The sequence below is a fragment of the Chaetodon auriga genome, chromosome 10 (genome assembly GCF_051107435.1).
Source record: "Chaetodon auriga isolate fChaAug3 chromosome 10, fChaAug3.hap1, whole genome shotgun sequence".
In the NCBI taxonomy this organism is placed as follows: Eukaryota; Metazoa; Chordata; class Actinopteri; order Chaetodontiformes; family Chaetodontidae; genus Chaetodon; species Chaetodon auriga.
Genome location: NC_135083.1, coordinates 622,211 through 638,387, shown reverse-complemented (window position 1 = coordinate 638,387; position 16,177 = coordinate 622,211). Strand labels below are relative to the sequence as shown.

Below are 16,177 nucleotides of genomic sequence, written 5' to 3'. Positions count from 1 at the left end.
GCAGTACCGCGGTGGACCAGCAGGCTTTTGACCTCAGGAGGAAGGATGTCAGCGGCAGTTTGTCCAAACGTCCATCTGTCCGTCACTCAGGATCCTTTCTCTTTAGCTGCACATCTGGAGGAGAGAAACAAGCAGAGAAGAAGAAGAAGAAGAAGAAGAAGAGGGAGGTTAGAGCGCCTGAAGCTGACTCGTTACATCTGATCCCACACGTGTGGTTCACTTCCTGTTTCCTCCTCAGCAGGTAACGACCATAAACTGAGTCACATGGTGTCACTGAGGGAATCACAGTTTAAATAAAGATTTTCAATAAAAAACAAACATGTTTTGATGGTTTTCACAATCATCAGCGTAGAGTTTGACCTCCTCTGAGAAAACCTAAAGACGACTGAAACACAGCTGACAGTTCAAACCTGTTCTGACCAATGACGAGCCGTCCAGGTGAGCCATGACGAGCCGTCCAGGTGAGCCACGACAGAACAGTTTCTATCAGTTTACACCTTTTCTGACTCATAATCTATGAAACAGGAGTCATGTGACCTACAGAGAGATTCCAGCGTGAGATGCTGCGTTGGCGACCCTTCTTCTTCTTCTGGGGTTTATTATTACTGCAGTGAGAGAAGTAACAGGAACACCTGGACCGGGAAACACCTGGATCATGACACACCTGAGTGCTGACCTGCAGGTGTTCAGGGATGTCCTGTGATAAAATAAGCTCACCGTGTTGTAACTAAGTACAATTACTCAAGTACTGTGCTTAAATTTGAGGTACTTCATGGCACTGTCTACTTTTACTGCAGTACACCTCAGAGGGAAGTATTGTACTTTTACTTCAGTTACTTCACACATTCAGGTTTTTAGTTTATAAAATCTGATGTTTGTTCTAAACAGTTTGTACACAAACGATCAGTCCATTGATCGATCAGCTGATTGACAGAAACTGATCAATCGTCTGTTGTTTTAATGGTTTATTGATCTTTGCTGTGGAATCACTGATGTTTGATCTTCTCTCATGTTTGATTTGCTGCTTTTCCTCTCAGGGATCTCAATGATCTGAATGTGTGTGTGATCATGTGGAGCTTTGGACTGTTGGTTGGACCAAACAAACATGGTGAAGGCGTCACTTTGGGCTCTTTGTCACCACATTTCTCACTATTTTCACAATGTTTCCAAAGCAAACGTCAACACGGTTCACAGTCTTCTGCCCAGACCATTTAAAAGGCGTCTGACGAGGACGTGTCTGCCATCAAAACGTCGTCCACTAAGAGGAACACGTCCCACCGACAGACGTCCGTACTGACATGAGCCAGACGTTTCTTACCACCACGACATGAGACAGAGAGAGCGAGCTCCTCCTTTGAGTCCGACGTTGGACTGACGTCCTCTCCATCAGTCAGAGGTTAGTTCAGGTGAGTTCAGGTGAGCTGTTAGAAGCGTTCGTGGTTAGCGGCGCCGCTGAGACGTCAACACTCCGCCTGAAAAGACGAGCTGAGGGCAAAGAAACCCAGCACGTCTTCTCCTGCGCATTCGTGAGGAAGTTCTTGTGACTTTTGTGGAATTTGAAGCTCCTGACAGGAAGTACAGACAGACGCTGACGTTTGCAGGTTTTCTTCAGATCTGAAGAAGTTTGAGTGGAAATATTGGAAAGTTTGGGAAAAATAAAGGTTTTATCTTCCTGGTGGACGACAGCGTATCAGAGCCTGTTAGGAAACAATAAATCTGAATCTTCAGGAATAAACACGAGTTTTCTGGATAAAGGAGAAAAGTGGAATTAGAGATTAAGGACCCGTCTACTTCCTGTCATTGTTTTCACTGTTTTTCAGAATATGATCACTTCTTCATTAAATCAGGACTCTTTATTCTGAATATTTCCAGATTTTTCCTCCTAACAGGTCTTAACACGGCCGCGTCCTGTGGAAAAATAAAACTGAAGGTGACTCAGAGCCAAACATCCCATAATATTTCTGTCACTAATCTACAAATTAAGACAAACTCCACAGGTGTTGAGTCCACGTCCGTGTTTATATAAAACTTTACCAAAAGAAGTATGTACAAATTCAGAGGCATCGGTACAACAATCAGTCGAGTGCAAAGGAACAGATCAGTGATGAAACCAAACAGATTTCATACAACCTTCAGACAGGAAGAGGAAGATCAAAAGATCCTGTAAGACTTCCTATTGGACGGTTCTCCACCCGGAGGATCCAATGAGAAAACACCAATCCTTCGCTTTCATGAGCGACTCGCTAAAATCCAGAAGGATTCGTCTGAGAAGTGACTTTTACAGGATCTTTCTGACCGTCCAGCAGGCGGCGCTCAGACACTTCAACAGAGACTGAAGTGGCAGAAGAATTCGTACAAATTCAGAAGCTGAAATTTACTCGTTTGAAAAGAAGGTTTCAATGTCAGTTTGTTTTTTTGGAAGAAACAAGTAAAATAAAGAAAAATGAAACTCAGCTGCCTCGTTCGTCACATTTCATTCTTAATATTTGGTTTCAAAACATTTTAACAGATTCAGCTCCAAACTACGGAAGTCCAGAGTGGCCACGATTCATTCTTCAGATGGTTTTAAAGATCTCAGCGAAGTACGAGGAGAGAACGAGGTCGATTTCATTTTAAGAAGAAAACAAAAACTCAATATTTCAGATGTTTTGAGAACGTCGTCACGATGAGTTGCTATGCTAAGCTAACACTGTTAGCTTCCTCAACATGACGTCCTATTTCACCACATATCTACTCCGTTATTAGAAAAGTATCTTAAGAGTTAAACGTTAAACGTTGTTTCATGTCGACGTCTCTCAGTTCGTTTCCTCGGACAGATGACGGACGGTCGCGTTGGCTCAAGACGCCGTCATCAGCTCGATGAGTCGATTCTGTTTCCTCGTTAGCAAGACTGCTAACTTCTGATCGAGCTAAGAAGAAAAAACGTGACCGCTCTCAGCGTCAGTATTAAACGTTGTTGCTGTCACAGTAACTGTGAAATCCTTAAGCTCTGATTGGCCATCAGAAACTGGAGCAACCTGCTGAGCGTCCCCTTCCTCCTCCTTCACCACCACCCGAAAATAAAGCTTCTTTCATTTCCACGTTAAATAAAAACAGATATATTAATATAGACAGAAAATGAACGGAAAATATATTTTCTTTTTGTTCTTCCTTCACAGTTTTCATTCTGATATAATCAAACAGAAAAACTACTAAAAGTTCTTTTTACACTTTGGGAGAAAACGTTTGGGGTTTTTTTTGTCTCCACGTCGATTTTCAGAAGCTGAAGAAGAACGAAGACGCAGCGTCTGAACACTGGAATCATTTATCGTTTCCTCCTTTTCAAGCAGGAAGTGATGTTTCTGAAACATCCTGAAGGTTTTTGTGTCGTCAGTTTGTTGAAGATCGACATCACAGACAAGAGGAGCAACAGGTGTGAGGTGGAGTTAGCTTAGAGCACCGTCATTTCATCATCAGGTGAAGCTAACGGTTGCGTGGACGTGGTAACGTCGCTGCTGGTGGACTAAAAGTTCTTCTTCACCTCCTGCAAACATCTGGAGATACAAACACAAACTTTCCTCCCAAAGCCGAAGTAACAGAAACACCAGGAAGCAGCTCAGCTGACAGACGAACGAGAGCGGCGCCGTCCACCCAGACTCGCCTGCCCGCCCGTCAATGCGCAGCGGCCGAAACATTCAGGACGCCTCTGCAGACGTCATCTTCAGTAAGACGTCTGCAGCAGGACCAGCGAGGTGAGAACAAAGTGATAATTAGAATGATTGACTCGTTTAAAAGGCGCTCCAATCAACGAGCACGCTCCCGTTCAGCTCCCGTCACATTGATCCGAGGTCAGCGTGGACAGACGGGAGCTGTGTCCCTCAGAGCAGAAGACAGGACAGTCTCCAGCCGGTCTGAGGGAACTCTGCTAACTGTACACCGCTAACCGCTAACACCAACACAATCGTATGGCTTCTGTACAGATGAGAAGAAAAGGCACCGAACACAATCAGACTGATCAATCAGACCGATCAGTCAGACCGATCAATCTGAGTCTGCAGCTTCGACGAGGCCCCGACAGGAAACCGAGAGCCGCGTTTGACCTGCCATGTTTTCACCGTGTGGCTGACCAAACCACTTAACAGACACGGCGAACGCTCCGACGCGCTCGTCAGGTTCACCTCCGAGACGCCTCCTCCGCCCGCGACCCTCATCAGACTCTGAACACAAAGAGGACGAAGGTGAAGGAACGTCAGCACGTCGCCTCCCGTCCGACAATCCAGGTCGATTCGCTCGTCCTGCGGGTTTAACGTGATGCTGTGAAGGTTTATTCAGTCCGACCGACTGATCGGCATCAACGTTCAGACGCTGCAGATTAACGAGGACTGAAATATCTGACGTTTCCGTCCTGAGACTGAAGGTCGCCGTCGCGCCGCCATCTTTGATCAATCTGAGCCTCTGAATCAGATACAAATCTACCGTCAATGATCCTGAGGACGCTCACACGGAGGACGAGACCGTCCTGCTCAGGTGGTCTCCTCCTGGCCGGTTTGATTGGCAGGTGTGACACCAAACCAAACAGGTGTGAAATCTCCTCAGTCTACACTAACACTAACTCCTCGTACATCAGGAGGTGCAGCTTTGAGTCAAAGCAGCGAGCGCCTCCTCATCTGTCTTTCATCAGTTCGTAGACAGATCTGATGTCCAGCGTCTGCTTTCTTTGACCTGTTTCAAACCAATAATTCATCAATTATTACAGGATCAATGACGATGAAAATGACGGTCCGAGGCTCATTAGAGGAGCTCGACGGGTTCTCCTCACACAAGGAGGCTGCACAGTGAAAATGATCGATCAGTTCGATCAGATCAAACTGCAGATTCTTCTCCTGCAGCAACAATAATCAATACATGATCAATACTCAGCGTAAGGCTTTTCTGTTGATCCAGTCAGCGAAGAGAAGAGCTTTAAGGCAGAGAGGGCGACAGACGGACAGACAGACAGCTGCTGGTCAGGGGCTCCTCCTGCTCCTCCTCCTGCTCCTCCTCCTGCTGCTGTTGTGCTTTGAGCAGTTAGTCTGTGATTGGACGGCAGAGGGAGGAGACGGGACACCTCCCTGATCTCCGAGGAGAGTTAGTGTTTAGGAGGAAAAGCAGAGAAGGAGCAGACGTGAGGAGTGCTACTGCCCTCCTCGACGCCTCCTCCTCCTCCTCCTCCTGGAGGAAAGAAGCAGAGTTACAGTAGAGGAGCAGGAACAGTAGAGGAGGAGAAGGAGGAGTGAGTCTCTGCTCTATGCATCACAAACTAAACATTAGTTCTGAGCTCTGAGGAGGTCACTGACTCCTCAGTTCTCCTTTTCATCACAGGAGGAGGTAAAAGGAAGCACATAGGTCTGTTTGTCTTCAGGAGGTGATGGAGAGCAGAGACAGCCAGAGGAGGAGGAGGAGAAGGAAAAGAAAGCACCTCCTCCACTCTTTCACCACCGTCCGCAGGAGTTCTCAGAGGCTGAACTCAGCAGGTCAGGAGAAGAGGAGAGGAGAGGGAGGTGAAGAGGTCTACAAGTAGTCAGTAGAAGGTAAGCAGGAGATCAGGGAGAAGGTGAGGAGGTCTGCTGAAGGTGAGCTGAGGGGTCAGGAGGAGGTCAGTGAGGAGGCAGGAGACCCGAAAAGATGAGCAGGAGGCAAACAGAACGTCAGGAGGAGGCTGACCACCGGAGGGCGAGAGACCTTCGCAGAGAGCAGGTGAGAGAGCGAGCAGCGACAGAGGAAGTGATTCTTTTGTTTTGACAACCAGTTTGACCTCTGACCCCACCGAGCGCAGACAGGAAGTGAGCACCAGGAGACGCCACAGAGAGAGAAAGAGGGAGAGAGAGAGAGGGAGAGAGAGAGTCACTTCACCAGCACTGACTTTGGCAGAAACGCCTCCATCTCGCTGCCTCCATCGGTCCTCGGCGACGCTGAAGACGCCGAGGAAGACGAGGAGGAGCTCGGGGACGAAGAGCCGCCGGCCGCTTTGGGGAGGCTGTACATGTAGACAGCGCCGATGACGAGCCCCGCCCCCGCCGTGAAGAGCAGGTCCACGTGGAAGCCGAACAGGTAGACGGACATCACGGTGGACACGATGATGGAGAAGGAGGTGGCGAAGCCCTTCAGGATGTTGTCGGCGTACTTCACCACCACGGCCACCAGCAGCCCGCCAAACGCCTGGTTGAAGATGACGCACCACACCATGTCGGTGTAGCCGAACAGGAAGCCGCGCTCGGCGATGGCGGGGCCGTCCTTCCACCACAGTCCCAGCATGCCGAGTGCCGTGCCGAAGATCCCCAGCTGCACGTTCCTCACCCACACGGACGCCGAGCTCCCCTTCAGGATCTTCTCAAAGTAAACGCCGGCGAAGCCTGACGACAGGCAGCTGACCACCACGGCGACCACTCCCACCATGTAGTTCTGAGTGGAGCTGTCCGACACTGACGCCTCCTTCTTCCCCTCCTGCTGCACCTGAGAGGGAAACCATTGATCAGTCCAGCAAAAACATCCGATCATCAATCAATCAGTCCAGGACTGACGTCAACAGGAAGTGAAGAAACCACAAGTCTGTTTGTGCACAAACGAGTCAAAAAGATCAATCAATATGATCAATCAACAGGATCAATCATTAAGTCAGTTTAAAGAAGTTACTGATGGCTAATAAGCGTCAGACAGGTGAGCCGAAGGTGACAGGAAGTGCTCTTTTCACTGTGAAAGCTCTGGTGAAAAATATTTGACTAATGCTAATGCTAATGCTAATGCTAGGCGAGCAGGGGGAAAACAGTTCAGCGTTTGTGGTGAGTGGATTCAGTGAGGAGTCGCCGTGACTGAGTCGAGCCTGAGGCCCGTCGCTGCATCGCTCCTCCTGACGAACGTCAAAAGAAAGACGTACCTGCACGATGGCGACTCCGGCGAACAGCAGCAGCAGAGAAACCCACTGAACTCTGGATAGAGACTTCCTCAGCATCAACACGCTGAACAGAGCCGTGGTGAGGATCTTCAGCTGGTACGTCACCTGAGGGAGACACAATAACCCCAAACTGTGGTGATTCTCTGTCCGACCGTTTCACCTTCAGACACTCTGATCTTCATCCTCATGTGACCATGAAATGAAAGCGTGTGACGTGTGTCTGACCTGGAACGTGGCCGCCGGCAGGTTGGAGATGGCGATGTACTGCAAGTTGTTCTGCAGGGTGTAGATGAGCGAAGGAACGGCCAGTTTCAGAGTGTCTTTGTACTGAAAGACGATGGCGTCGACCAGGAGGAGCGCCGTGTCCTTCACGCTGACTGCGGGGACACAGACACAGTCAGGCTGGGGATTAGAAAAACACGGCAATCTGCAGCATCACAGGACGGGCCGGACGCCGGCGTCAGCGCTGACACACGGCCGCCTCGTCTCTCGAGCTGCTCGTAAACGTCTGAATATCAAACGTGACGCTAACACGCGCTAACATACTCTCTGTCTCAGCGGTCCTGGTTCAGGTCCACTTACATCTCTTCTGCAGCAGGATGAGAAGCAGACACGTCAGGACCTTCAGGATCTCCGCCATGACCACGGCTGACGTCGCGAAGAAGCGGTCCCCTGGCAACGTGCGGACGTATCGGATGCTGAGGATGAGGGACGCATTCTGGACCACCAGCACCGCCAGGCTGATGTACTTCAACCTGCTGTTCACTGCAGAAACACACCGATCAAAGCAGAGAATCAAACATCACTGACACGACCACCTGACCACGATATCCACCAAAAACATCAGATCAACAGATGAACATGAGCACTTTCACTTTAAGTACTTGAAGTACATCTGTTGATAATACTTAATAGATACTTTATTCAGTGAGGTTTGAAGTGCAGGACTTTTACTTGCAGTGGAGTATTTTCAGTGTGGTATCAGTACCTGTACCAAAGTAAAGGATCTGAAAAGGGTCAAGATGAAACAAAGTACAGAATACAGAGTAGAAAAACAACTGTGTATATGTACAAATACCACATACCATAATAATCGTACTGCCAAAAAAGCACTATTGCCCAGAAGGAGTTATTATGAAAGAAGACAGGTACCTCTTCAAAATAATGATTGTTGCCTACAAGAGGGCCATTACTGGGAACTGGTTGAAACCCGATGCTCCACAAACGGGGCACTGGATGGACATTATGGAGGAGATCTACGCAGTGGAGAAAATGACTTTTTTTTTTTTTTTAATTTACTTTTTATTGAGGAATTTTTAACATTTTATACAAGACAAAGAACAGAAACAGTTGGGGTGGGGGGGGTACCCTTAGCACACAGCAGCATCATCGTCAGCAGTCATCATTAGTTAAACAACAGTTTTACATCAAGTCAGATCTTAGAGGCTTAACATATTCAGTCCATTTTGACCAAGTTTTATAAAATGAGTCCATTTGCAATTTTAGTTGAAAAGTCACTTTTCCATTTTGTAGATTTCTTGTATAATGTTGATCCAGTCCTCATTTCTTGGTTGCTCAGGCTTGAGCCATCTTCTGGTAATGGCCTTTTTGCTTGCTGCTAAAGAATATAAAGCAGTTTCTTGTCTCTATTGCTAAGGCTGTCTAGTATTATGTTACCGAGGTACACAGTTCAAATAGGAAGGGAAAACAATTGAGAACACATTCTGTACATGATGGTGAATCTCCACCCAATACCCTTGAATAATCTGACAGTTCCAGAAAACATGGAAGTGGTTCGCTCCTTCTGTGCCACACCTCCAGAAGGCATCTCCAATTCCACGGTATCTTTTTTGAGCTGGTGTAATGAAAAAACACATAATATTTTTCCCTTCTCTTTCCCATTTTTCTTTCACATAATATGTGCCCCCCCCCCCCACTCTGCAGCATATTGTTGTACAACTTAGAGATAATTTTGGAGGGAAACATTGATTTTGTAAGCGAAATAAAAGTTTGAATCGGCCGTTGGTCAGTTGAAGGTATTTTAATGTTCTGCTTGAAATAGTGCCTGACTTGCAGGTGAGAAAATGACTTTTCATCTGCGAATCAAAGCAGGTGACTCTGCACAAAAATGGAGGAAACGGACATTATTCAAAAACAAAGGTAATGCTTACTCAACTGACTGAGAATTTGTATGCCCCCTTTTGTATTACTTTAGTTATTTTTTTTTCCCTGTCCCTGCTGTCTCTATACAAACAAAACTAAATAAATAGTTTAAAAAAAAAAAAAAAAAAAGTACTATTGCCAACATGAATCTGTGGTTCAGTGCAGACCTGCTGCGTGTGAACAGACTGGAAGACCCGGTCCTGCAAAGACAGCCTGGACCAATGAGACCTGAGTGGAGACACACCTCAGCACAACGGGACAGGAGGTCCGCGTGCGTTCGTGCATGTGCGTGGGTGGGTGTGTGGTGTGGGTGTGTGTGTGTGTGTGTACAAATAAAGGAGTGTGTTACCTGAGGACCAAAGCTCCACGTCAGCAGCTGCCAGCCCTCTGAAGTACACTAATACACCTGGTTTCTACACCTTTACTGAGGCTGTTTGTCTGTGATTCAGCTTAAGCTGTCGACGTTCAGCGACATGAACAGACTGCGGGTCAGTCAGCGACAGACTACAGGCGGCGAAGTTAGCAGCTTCCCTGCCCTGTACTTTAGCCTCTAGCTCAGCTAGCATGCTAACTGTTCGTTTTCCTCAAGTTCAAATTGAAATTATCACATTAACTTTAGTTATTGGACACATGAAATGATGTGTAACACTGTCGACATTTGTGAACACACCATCTAACTTCTCTGGTTAACTTCTACAATGTTCTTTAACTCAGCTAAGTTTGGTTAGTTTAGCCGCTAGTTAGCTAGCTAACCCTCACCACCCGCTCGTTAGCACAGAAACAGACCGAGAAACTTGATGTTTATTATTTTACAGTTATCGACAGAAATTGATTTAATTCTTATTTCAACACTCGTCGGTCAGATACCCGCGTTCAGAACCGTGCGGGCCGTGTGAAGTTAATTCACCTCCCGGTTCTCGGTTGTCCGTCCTCGGGAGCAGTGAACGTTACTGTTACCTTCACTGTGACTCCGGCTCGCTGCCTTCACCTCCGCCGCCGGGCTGTGGTTCCCTCCGGCCATGCTGCGCTGCCTCTGCCGCCGTCCGGACCGAGCCTTTACACCGCTGCCTGCTCGGCTAACACTCCGCTAGCCTCCCAGCTAGCCCCCGCTCCCGGTTCAGACCCAACCGGAGGCGACCTCCGGTTCAATACTCAGGTTAAAATGGGAGGCTGCGGGTCTGTCAGGCAGCTGTTAGGCCGGAGCTGTGGAGAGAGAAACCTGCGGAGGATCCACCGGTACCATCGGGATGAAAACAGTCCACGGAGGAGTCGAGATGTCCAGGAACCGAAGGAACCACCGTTACTGCTGCAGAGACAGGACAAACTGTCTGAAAGGATGTGTCACTCCAATGGAAAAAACTCGGCTTCAACTGTAACACAAAACCCACAGAATGTGTCTGTCTCTCTAATTTCATCTAAAATAATGAACCTCGCTACTTACGAGGAGATGCTTAACAATAACTAATTAAGGCTTTTAATTAATAAAAAATACTTGTGAACACAATATCCACACATGCAAACTTATTTTATTTGTTCGCATTCGTCGTTCATGAAATCACCGTCAGAGTGAGACCTCTTCTCTTCTCTGATCCTGCTGAAACAATCGCTTCCTTGTTCTTCTTCAGGTTGAACACGAAGGAATTTTATTGGCTGCTGGTGAACGCCTCACCTGTCAAGATGTTTGTCATGTTCAGCGCCGCCTGCTGGCTGAATGAACGACAATCTCAGACTCTGCAGCAACATTAGTTCATTAATTCATCCTTCCATGTGACGTGACATTATGTGATGTAACGTCATGTGATGTGACGTCATTCACCATGTCTGCTTGCAGTGAAAACGTCACTAATCCAGAGGGAAGTGTTAAGGTGCAGGGAAAGAGTCAATGAACCAGCATTTCCTTTATGCTATGAAGATTCTTTATTGTCTATTAATTTACAATACTAAGTTGCAGGGAAAGGGGTCAAACAGAGTCAAAATGGAGTCTCTGTTGTGCGCGCTCGCACTGCACGTCCGTGGTGGTTTTATCCTGTGAAACTTCAATGGGCCACACCCACTTCAGCAGAGCAAAGAATCTCGCCGATCCACGCTGTAGAACCAACTCTTCACTGTCAAGGATGACATCTCCATTGTTAGAACCCAGTGCGCTGCAACGACAGTCGTTAGGGACATGCAATATAGACACAACAGGAAGTCTTGATTTTCTTCTGGAAATATTTGTTTAACGCTTAAGATTTTAACGTTCAGTCTTCACAATGAATTGTGGGTAATGCAGCACCACAGAGAGTCAGGACACAACATGAAGTGAAAAAGCTTTTATTCAAACGATGGATCTGTTTCCTGTCGATCCAGAACTTCTTATTTAATGTAAATAAACAGAAACAAGTGACCAACGAGTCACTTTGATCATAAAACCAGAAGAATACACAAGTATTTACAATGACGTCACATCCAAATATCCACCAGACGCAAAGCGCCACCAACCAGATTCACTGGTTTCATGTCAAACTGGACGAAACTTCTGATAAAAATAAATATCTTTGTCCAAAAGCTGAAGATTCGGACTCAAACTAACTCTTCCTGTTGTCTCATGTCTAGATGAGAGCTACAAACTGACCTGAGATCTGCCTGTGACTCCTGCAGCTTCTGCTGCGTTCCAGTTTTACTGGACGCGTCGCTTCATTTTACCCATCGATTCGTTTCCAAACCATTTCCTGGAAATGTCAAAGTAACGTCCTGGTGTGCAGCAGTTAATCCTGAGGACATGTCCTCGACCCTGCTTTGGCTCTACATGGAAGGAAAATAGAGAATTTACAGCCTGTTCATCGTATCTGACATTTGAGGAGATCATCTATGAAACACCTGAAGCTGGTGGAGCAGCGTCAGTAATCCAGGTGAGAAGAAAACTGAGCACTGAAGCTCCTCTGACGTCCACATGAAGACGGAGACAAAGAGGACAGGTTCTGTTCTGGATGTAAATGTCATTCTGTCCCAGCTGAGCTGATGAAAATGATGGACATCCGGCGATCACCTTAAGCTGGAGCTCCACAGGTGACGGTCGGCCGACTCTCACTGACAAACAGCTGCAAACTTGCTCCATTTTCCTCCCAGTTACAAACCAGCTGAGGACAGAACCAGAAGCGGACTCTCAGACGGAGCTGGAGCTGAAAGAAGACCTGCTCTCACACAGAACGAACAAACCTCCAAACCAAATAAATACTCAGTTCAATAAATAACCAAACAGGAAGTCATTCCGCCCAACTCAGACATGGCTGCCAAAAGAGTCATCCACCAGAAGACTTAAATAAGAAAGGAGAGAACAGCTGACGACAAACGGACGTCGACGACTTTCTGTTTGACGATCAGTCAGAATCTTCTTCAGGCTTCAGCTCGTTAGCGTTTCGACGAACACGGCGAGGACCTGATTCCCCTCCCCCGCCGTGAGGTAACGAGCTGACGTATGAAGAAACCGCCGATCTGATCCTTGACCGTCCAGCGTGAGGTGAGGTCTGTGCCGCCGCCCTGCTGGCTGGGCAGAGTCCTGCAGCCTGAGAACCTGGTTCGGGGTCAGGTCTACTGTGACCATCGGCTACAGGGACTGGCTGGGCAGAGAGCTGTGGTCCTCCTGCAGGTCTCCTCCTTCCTCCTCCTCCCCGACCTCTCCTCCCTCCATCCAGGGGTGAGACAGGATCTCCTCCAGCGTCGGACGCTCCTCTGGACGGTAGGACAGACACCAGCGAATCAGAGACTGGCATTCTGAGGAGGAAAGGCGAGAACAGGCTGTGGTTACACATGACTGAATGAGGCGATGACACAGCTCTGTGAGCCAATCAGACACAGGAGCCCGACGGTAGGCGGGGCCTCTGCTCACCTGTAGAGACCCGCCTGGTGAAAAGGGGCGTGGCCTTGACGATCTCCTGGTCACACTCGAACGGGATGTCCCCGCAGACCATGTCGAAGAGCAGCACGCCTAGAGACCAGACGGTGAGGGACACAGCCTCGTAGGACTGAGACAGGATCCACTCCGGAGGACTGTAGACCCGAGTCCCTGAGGAGACACCAGACAAGTCTGACAAGGAGAAACAAAGGCTGACCACCACGCCGCTCTGCGACCCTTTTCAAAGTCAAACAGCTTTATTGACACAACCACTTTCAGCAGAAACTCTACGAGCGCTGACGTGACCCGACAGGACCCCGTTAACGGCATCCGTACCTTCGAACTCGCTGTACGCCGTCTCTTTGAGTGGAGCTCCCGATCCGAAGTCAACAATCTTGACATCGAGCGTCCTTGTGTCGACCACGATGTTCTCGTCTTTGATGTCTCGGTGCACGACGCCATGAGCGTGGACGAACCGCAGCGCCTCCACGATCTGCCGGAAGAACCTGCGGACACAGAGAGAGGGAGCTTCAACACCACAAGTCCAGCGACAGAGTCCGGCGGTCAGAGACACGACGCGGTCAGAGGGTCCAACCTGAGCGCCAGGCGTTCCGACAGAGCTCCCGTCTCGGTGATGAAGTCGAACAGGTCCTGACACTGCGGCGGCCGCTCCAGCACCAGCAGGAAGCCCTGCCCCTCCGCCTCGAACCAGTCCAGCATGCGGACGACACCCCCGTGACCCCCGACCTCCGACAGCCGCTGCAGCAAAGCGATCTCCATGGGAACGGGGCCGACCTCGCCGGGCTGAGGGGGAGACGGTTACAGATTTACTATCATGAATGACCACGAAAAGAGTGATGTTCATTGATGACGTGATCAATGAAGTGATCTATCATCAATTCATCTATCAAACATCAATAGGACATGTTTCAGCATCATCGCTTCGCAGGTAACAGGTGTTTTCTGATCGGTCAAACACAAACTCCACTTTGTTTCCCGAGTGTGTTTTTTTGCCCTGACTCATCGCCTGCAGGTGTGTTCCAGGTGGTTTTTCTGTGGTGGGGGAGGACTGAGTTTGGTCACTGAGGGGAAATCCTGCAGCATCATTTACTGAACCGTGATGTCACAGGTTTCAGTGAGAACCAGGGGCCGGCCCCCACCCACGGCTGCAACGCACCTGTCAGTCCAGCAGAGGGCAGAGCTGACCTGAGGTCAGCCTTCATATGGTTAAATTAACAGTGGGCTTGAGCAGATTGACTGTTTGATAATTGATTCATGCTCTGATCGATGGTCTTTTCTTAGTAAACTGAATATTTTTCAGTCACTTTGGTCTGTGGGAAACTCTCTGACACCATACAGACTGAATGATTAAACTCACCAGTCTGGCCCACTGCTGAACTCTGTCACTGGAAATCTGCTTAATGGCAACCTGGATGGACAAAAAGGACACAAACATTTGCAGAAGTAAGTCGAGGTCAGGACATAATGAACAGTCATGAGAGAGCTTCACAGGATCAAAATAAAACATAAGACAGAGAAGAACAGGACAGGTGAGCGGAGACATAAAGGTAAGACTGAAGGACGTGGACAGACCTGCAGTCCATCACAGAGCCTCTGGCCTGAAAACACTGAACCGAAACCACCGCTGCCGAGCAGAGAACCACAGCTGTACTGACTGCTGAACGGCTCCTTCACTGAGAGACAGAAGACACATCACGTCAGTCCACCGTGGACACACACTTTAACTCAATGACATGTAGAAAGCTGACACTGACAGCTGTCTCCTCATCTGTGATGAAGTCGGTGAGACGTGGTGAAAAGGTCAGGAACAAGGCAAGTGGACATGGACCGAACACAAAGACATCCATCTGCGCTGGACAATACTCACTGCTATAATTCATAACGGACCGTTGGACATTTTATTATGTGACTTTGGGAAATCATGATGGACTCCATAAGTTGACACTTAGAGACTGAAAATATCAAATCGATGGACAGATCAGTCCATCATCTATAAACGTTTAAACTGGTGTCTGTAAAAGTCTCCTTTTCACTGTTTTTCGCGTAAGTTCAAGTCTAAACTTAAATTCAGTCAACATGGGAACGGCTCGAGCTAAAGTAACACGGGGACGACGGTTAGGTGGTTGGAAGGCTAATCCGTTAAATCGGTGATTTTTTGAACGGAGTCTGGTCCAGCAGAGGCAGAGCAGCAGTTAGCGGAGACGCGTCGGTTCGTTAGGAGGAGGCTGAACGCGGCTCTCTCTCCCTCACTCTCTCCTCAGGCTCTCACCGTTTTTTCCTCGGACCTCCTCCTCCGTACGAAGCTCCACAGCTCGTTTCTGCAGCATCTTCTGGAAGACTTCAGTCAGTTGAAGCTGATAAAATTCATCCTCTGCTGCTTTATTTCCTCGCTGCTTTTAAACCTTCTTCGGTGCTTTAACCGACTGACGCCGCCGTTTCCTGCCGTCTCTTTCCCGCCTTTCAAATCCAATTTCAGCAAAAAATAAACTGCACGAAAGTTTTCTCTTCTTGAAACTATTTCAAAAAGCTGAAGATAATAATCCGAGGCGTTCCTCTGTACTTCCCACCGCTCTTCTCTCCTTCACTACTGCCTTACGTTACTGTTTTGTTCTGTATTTATGTATCTCTGTCCGACCACGCCCACATCGCCCTGCTGTCCAATCAGCGCTGAGGCGTGTGTTCAATGTTTTGAACCGTCCCGCCAACCGCTTTCAACCTGCGTTCAGCTCATGAATATTCAAATCCCGCGAGAGGAACTCGTAGAATTTAGAGCAGCGCGCGCTGATGACGGGAAAGAGAAGGACGGTTTCCCCAAAACACACACACACACACACACACACACACACACACACACACACACACACACACACACACACACACACACTCCGACAAAACAAAGCGCGAGTTGTATCAACGGTTCCTCGACGTGCTCCGTGTGTTCGCCCTCACTGTCGCGCATGCGCGCAGACGAGCGTTCGCTTCCTGTTCGCGTGAATCTGGCGGAGTTTTCCAGGTATGAGAGTAAAGAGAGAAAGAGGCGGCAGAGTGAGAGGAAACCGGAAGAAGTGACCGTTAACGAGCCTCCTCTGAAGGTTATTTACAAGAAAGTCAACTTTAGACCAAGAAAAGTGACTGAACATGTCTCCGCTGACGGAGGACGACCGGCTTCTGGTCTGACAAACACTTTTTAAAACATCTGGACTTAAATG

At 48.3% G+C, this 16,177-nt stretch overlaps 2 protein-coding genes across 3 annotated transcripts; both read right to left on the bottom strand.

Annotated features, from left to right (window-relative positions):
* Window positions 1-10,243, bottom strand: slc35a2 (solute carrier family 35 member 2). The gene is made up of 6 exons (XM_076741000.1): window positions 10,031-10,243; window positions 7,493-7,675; window positions 7,136-7,287; window positions 6,893-7,015; window positions 5,882-6,471; window positions 1-114 (listed from the first exon to the last, which is right to left on the bottom strand). The coding sequence occupies exons 1-6, from the start codon at window positions 10,092-10,094 to the stop codon at window positions 87-89; spliced, it is 1,140 nt and encodes a 379-aa protein (XP_076597115.1). The 5' UTR covers window positions 10,095-10,243; the 3' UTR covers window positions 1-86.
* Window positions 10,244-11,371: 1,128 nt separating this feature from the next.
* On the bottom strand, window positions 11,372-15,560 carry pim2 (Pim-2 proto-oncogene, serine/threonine kinase). Of its 2 annotated transcripts, XM_076741002.1 has the most exons (7): window positions 15,238-15,560; window positions 14,541-14,641; window positions 14,326-14,376; window positions 13,543-13,751; window positions 13,284-13,453; window positions 12,942-13,118; window positions 11,372-12,826 (listed from the first exon to the last, which is right to left on the bottom strand). In XM_076741002.1, exons 1-7 carry the CDS (start codon window positions 15,293-15,295, stop codon window positions 12,660-12,662), a joined length of 933 nt encoding a protein of 310 aa, XP_076597117.1. In that variant the 5' UTR covers window positions 15,296-15,560; the 3' UTR covers window positions 11,372-12,659. The 2 variants fall into 2 exon arrangements, with proteins under 2 accessions (XP_076597117.1, XP_076597118.1); XM_076741003.1 differs by lacking the exon at window positions 14,541-14,641 and having other exon boundaries at window positions 15,238-15,306.
* Window positions 15,561-16,177: the final 617 nt, after the last annotated feature.

Excerpts from the sequence above, each read along its gene's own strand:
- pim2 (XM_076741002.1), bottom strand. The coding sequence starts at position 15,295 with ATGCTGCAGAAACGAGCTGTGGAGCTTCGTACGGAGGAGGAGGTCCGA. Across the intron at positions 13,454-13,542 it reads TCGGAACGCCTGGCGCTCAG|GTTCTTCCGGCAGATCGTGG; the intron begins GTTGGACCCTCT and ends CTGTGTCCGCAG. Across the intron at positions 12,827-12,941 it reads CACCAGGCGGGTCTCTACAG|AATGCCAGTCTCTGATTCGC; the intron begins GTGAGCAGAGGC and ends TTTCCTCCTCAG.
- slc35a2 (XM_076741000.1), bottom strand. The coding sequence starts at position 10,094 with ATGGCCGGAGGGAACCACAGCCCGGCGGCGGAGGTGAAGGCAGCGAGC. Across the intron at positions 7,676-10,030 it reads GAGCCGGAGTCACAGTGAAG|TGAACAGCAGGTTGAAGTAC; the intron begins GTAACAGTAACG and ends GTGTTTCTGCAG. Across the intron at positions 7,288-7,492 it reads CATCCTGCTGCAGAAGAGAT|TCAGCGTGAAGGACACGGCG; the intron begins GTAAGTGGACCT and ends GTGTCCCCGCAG.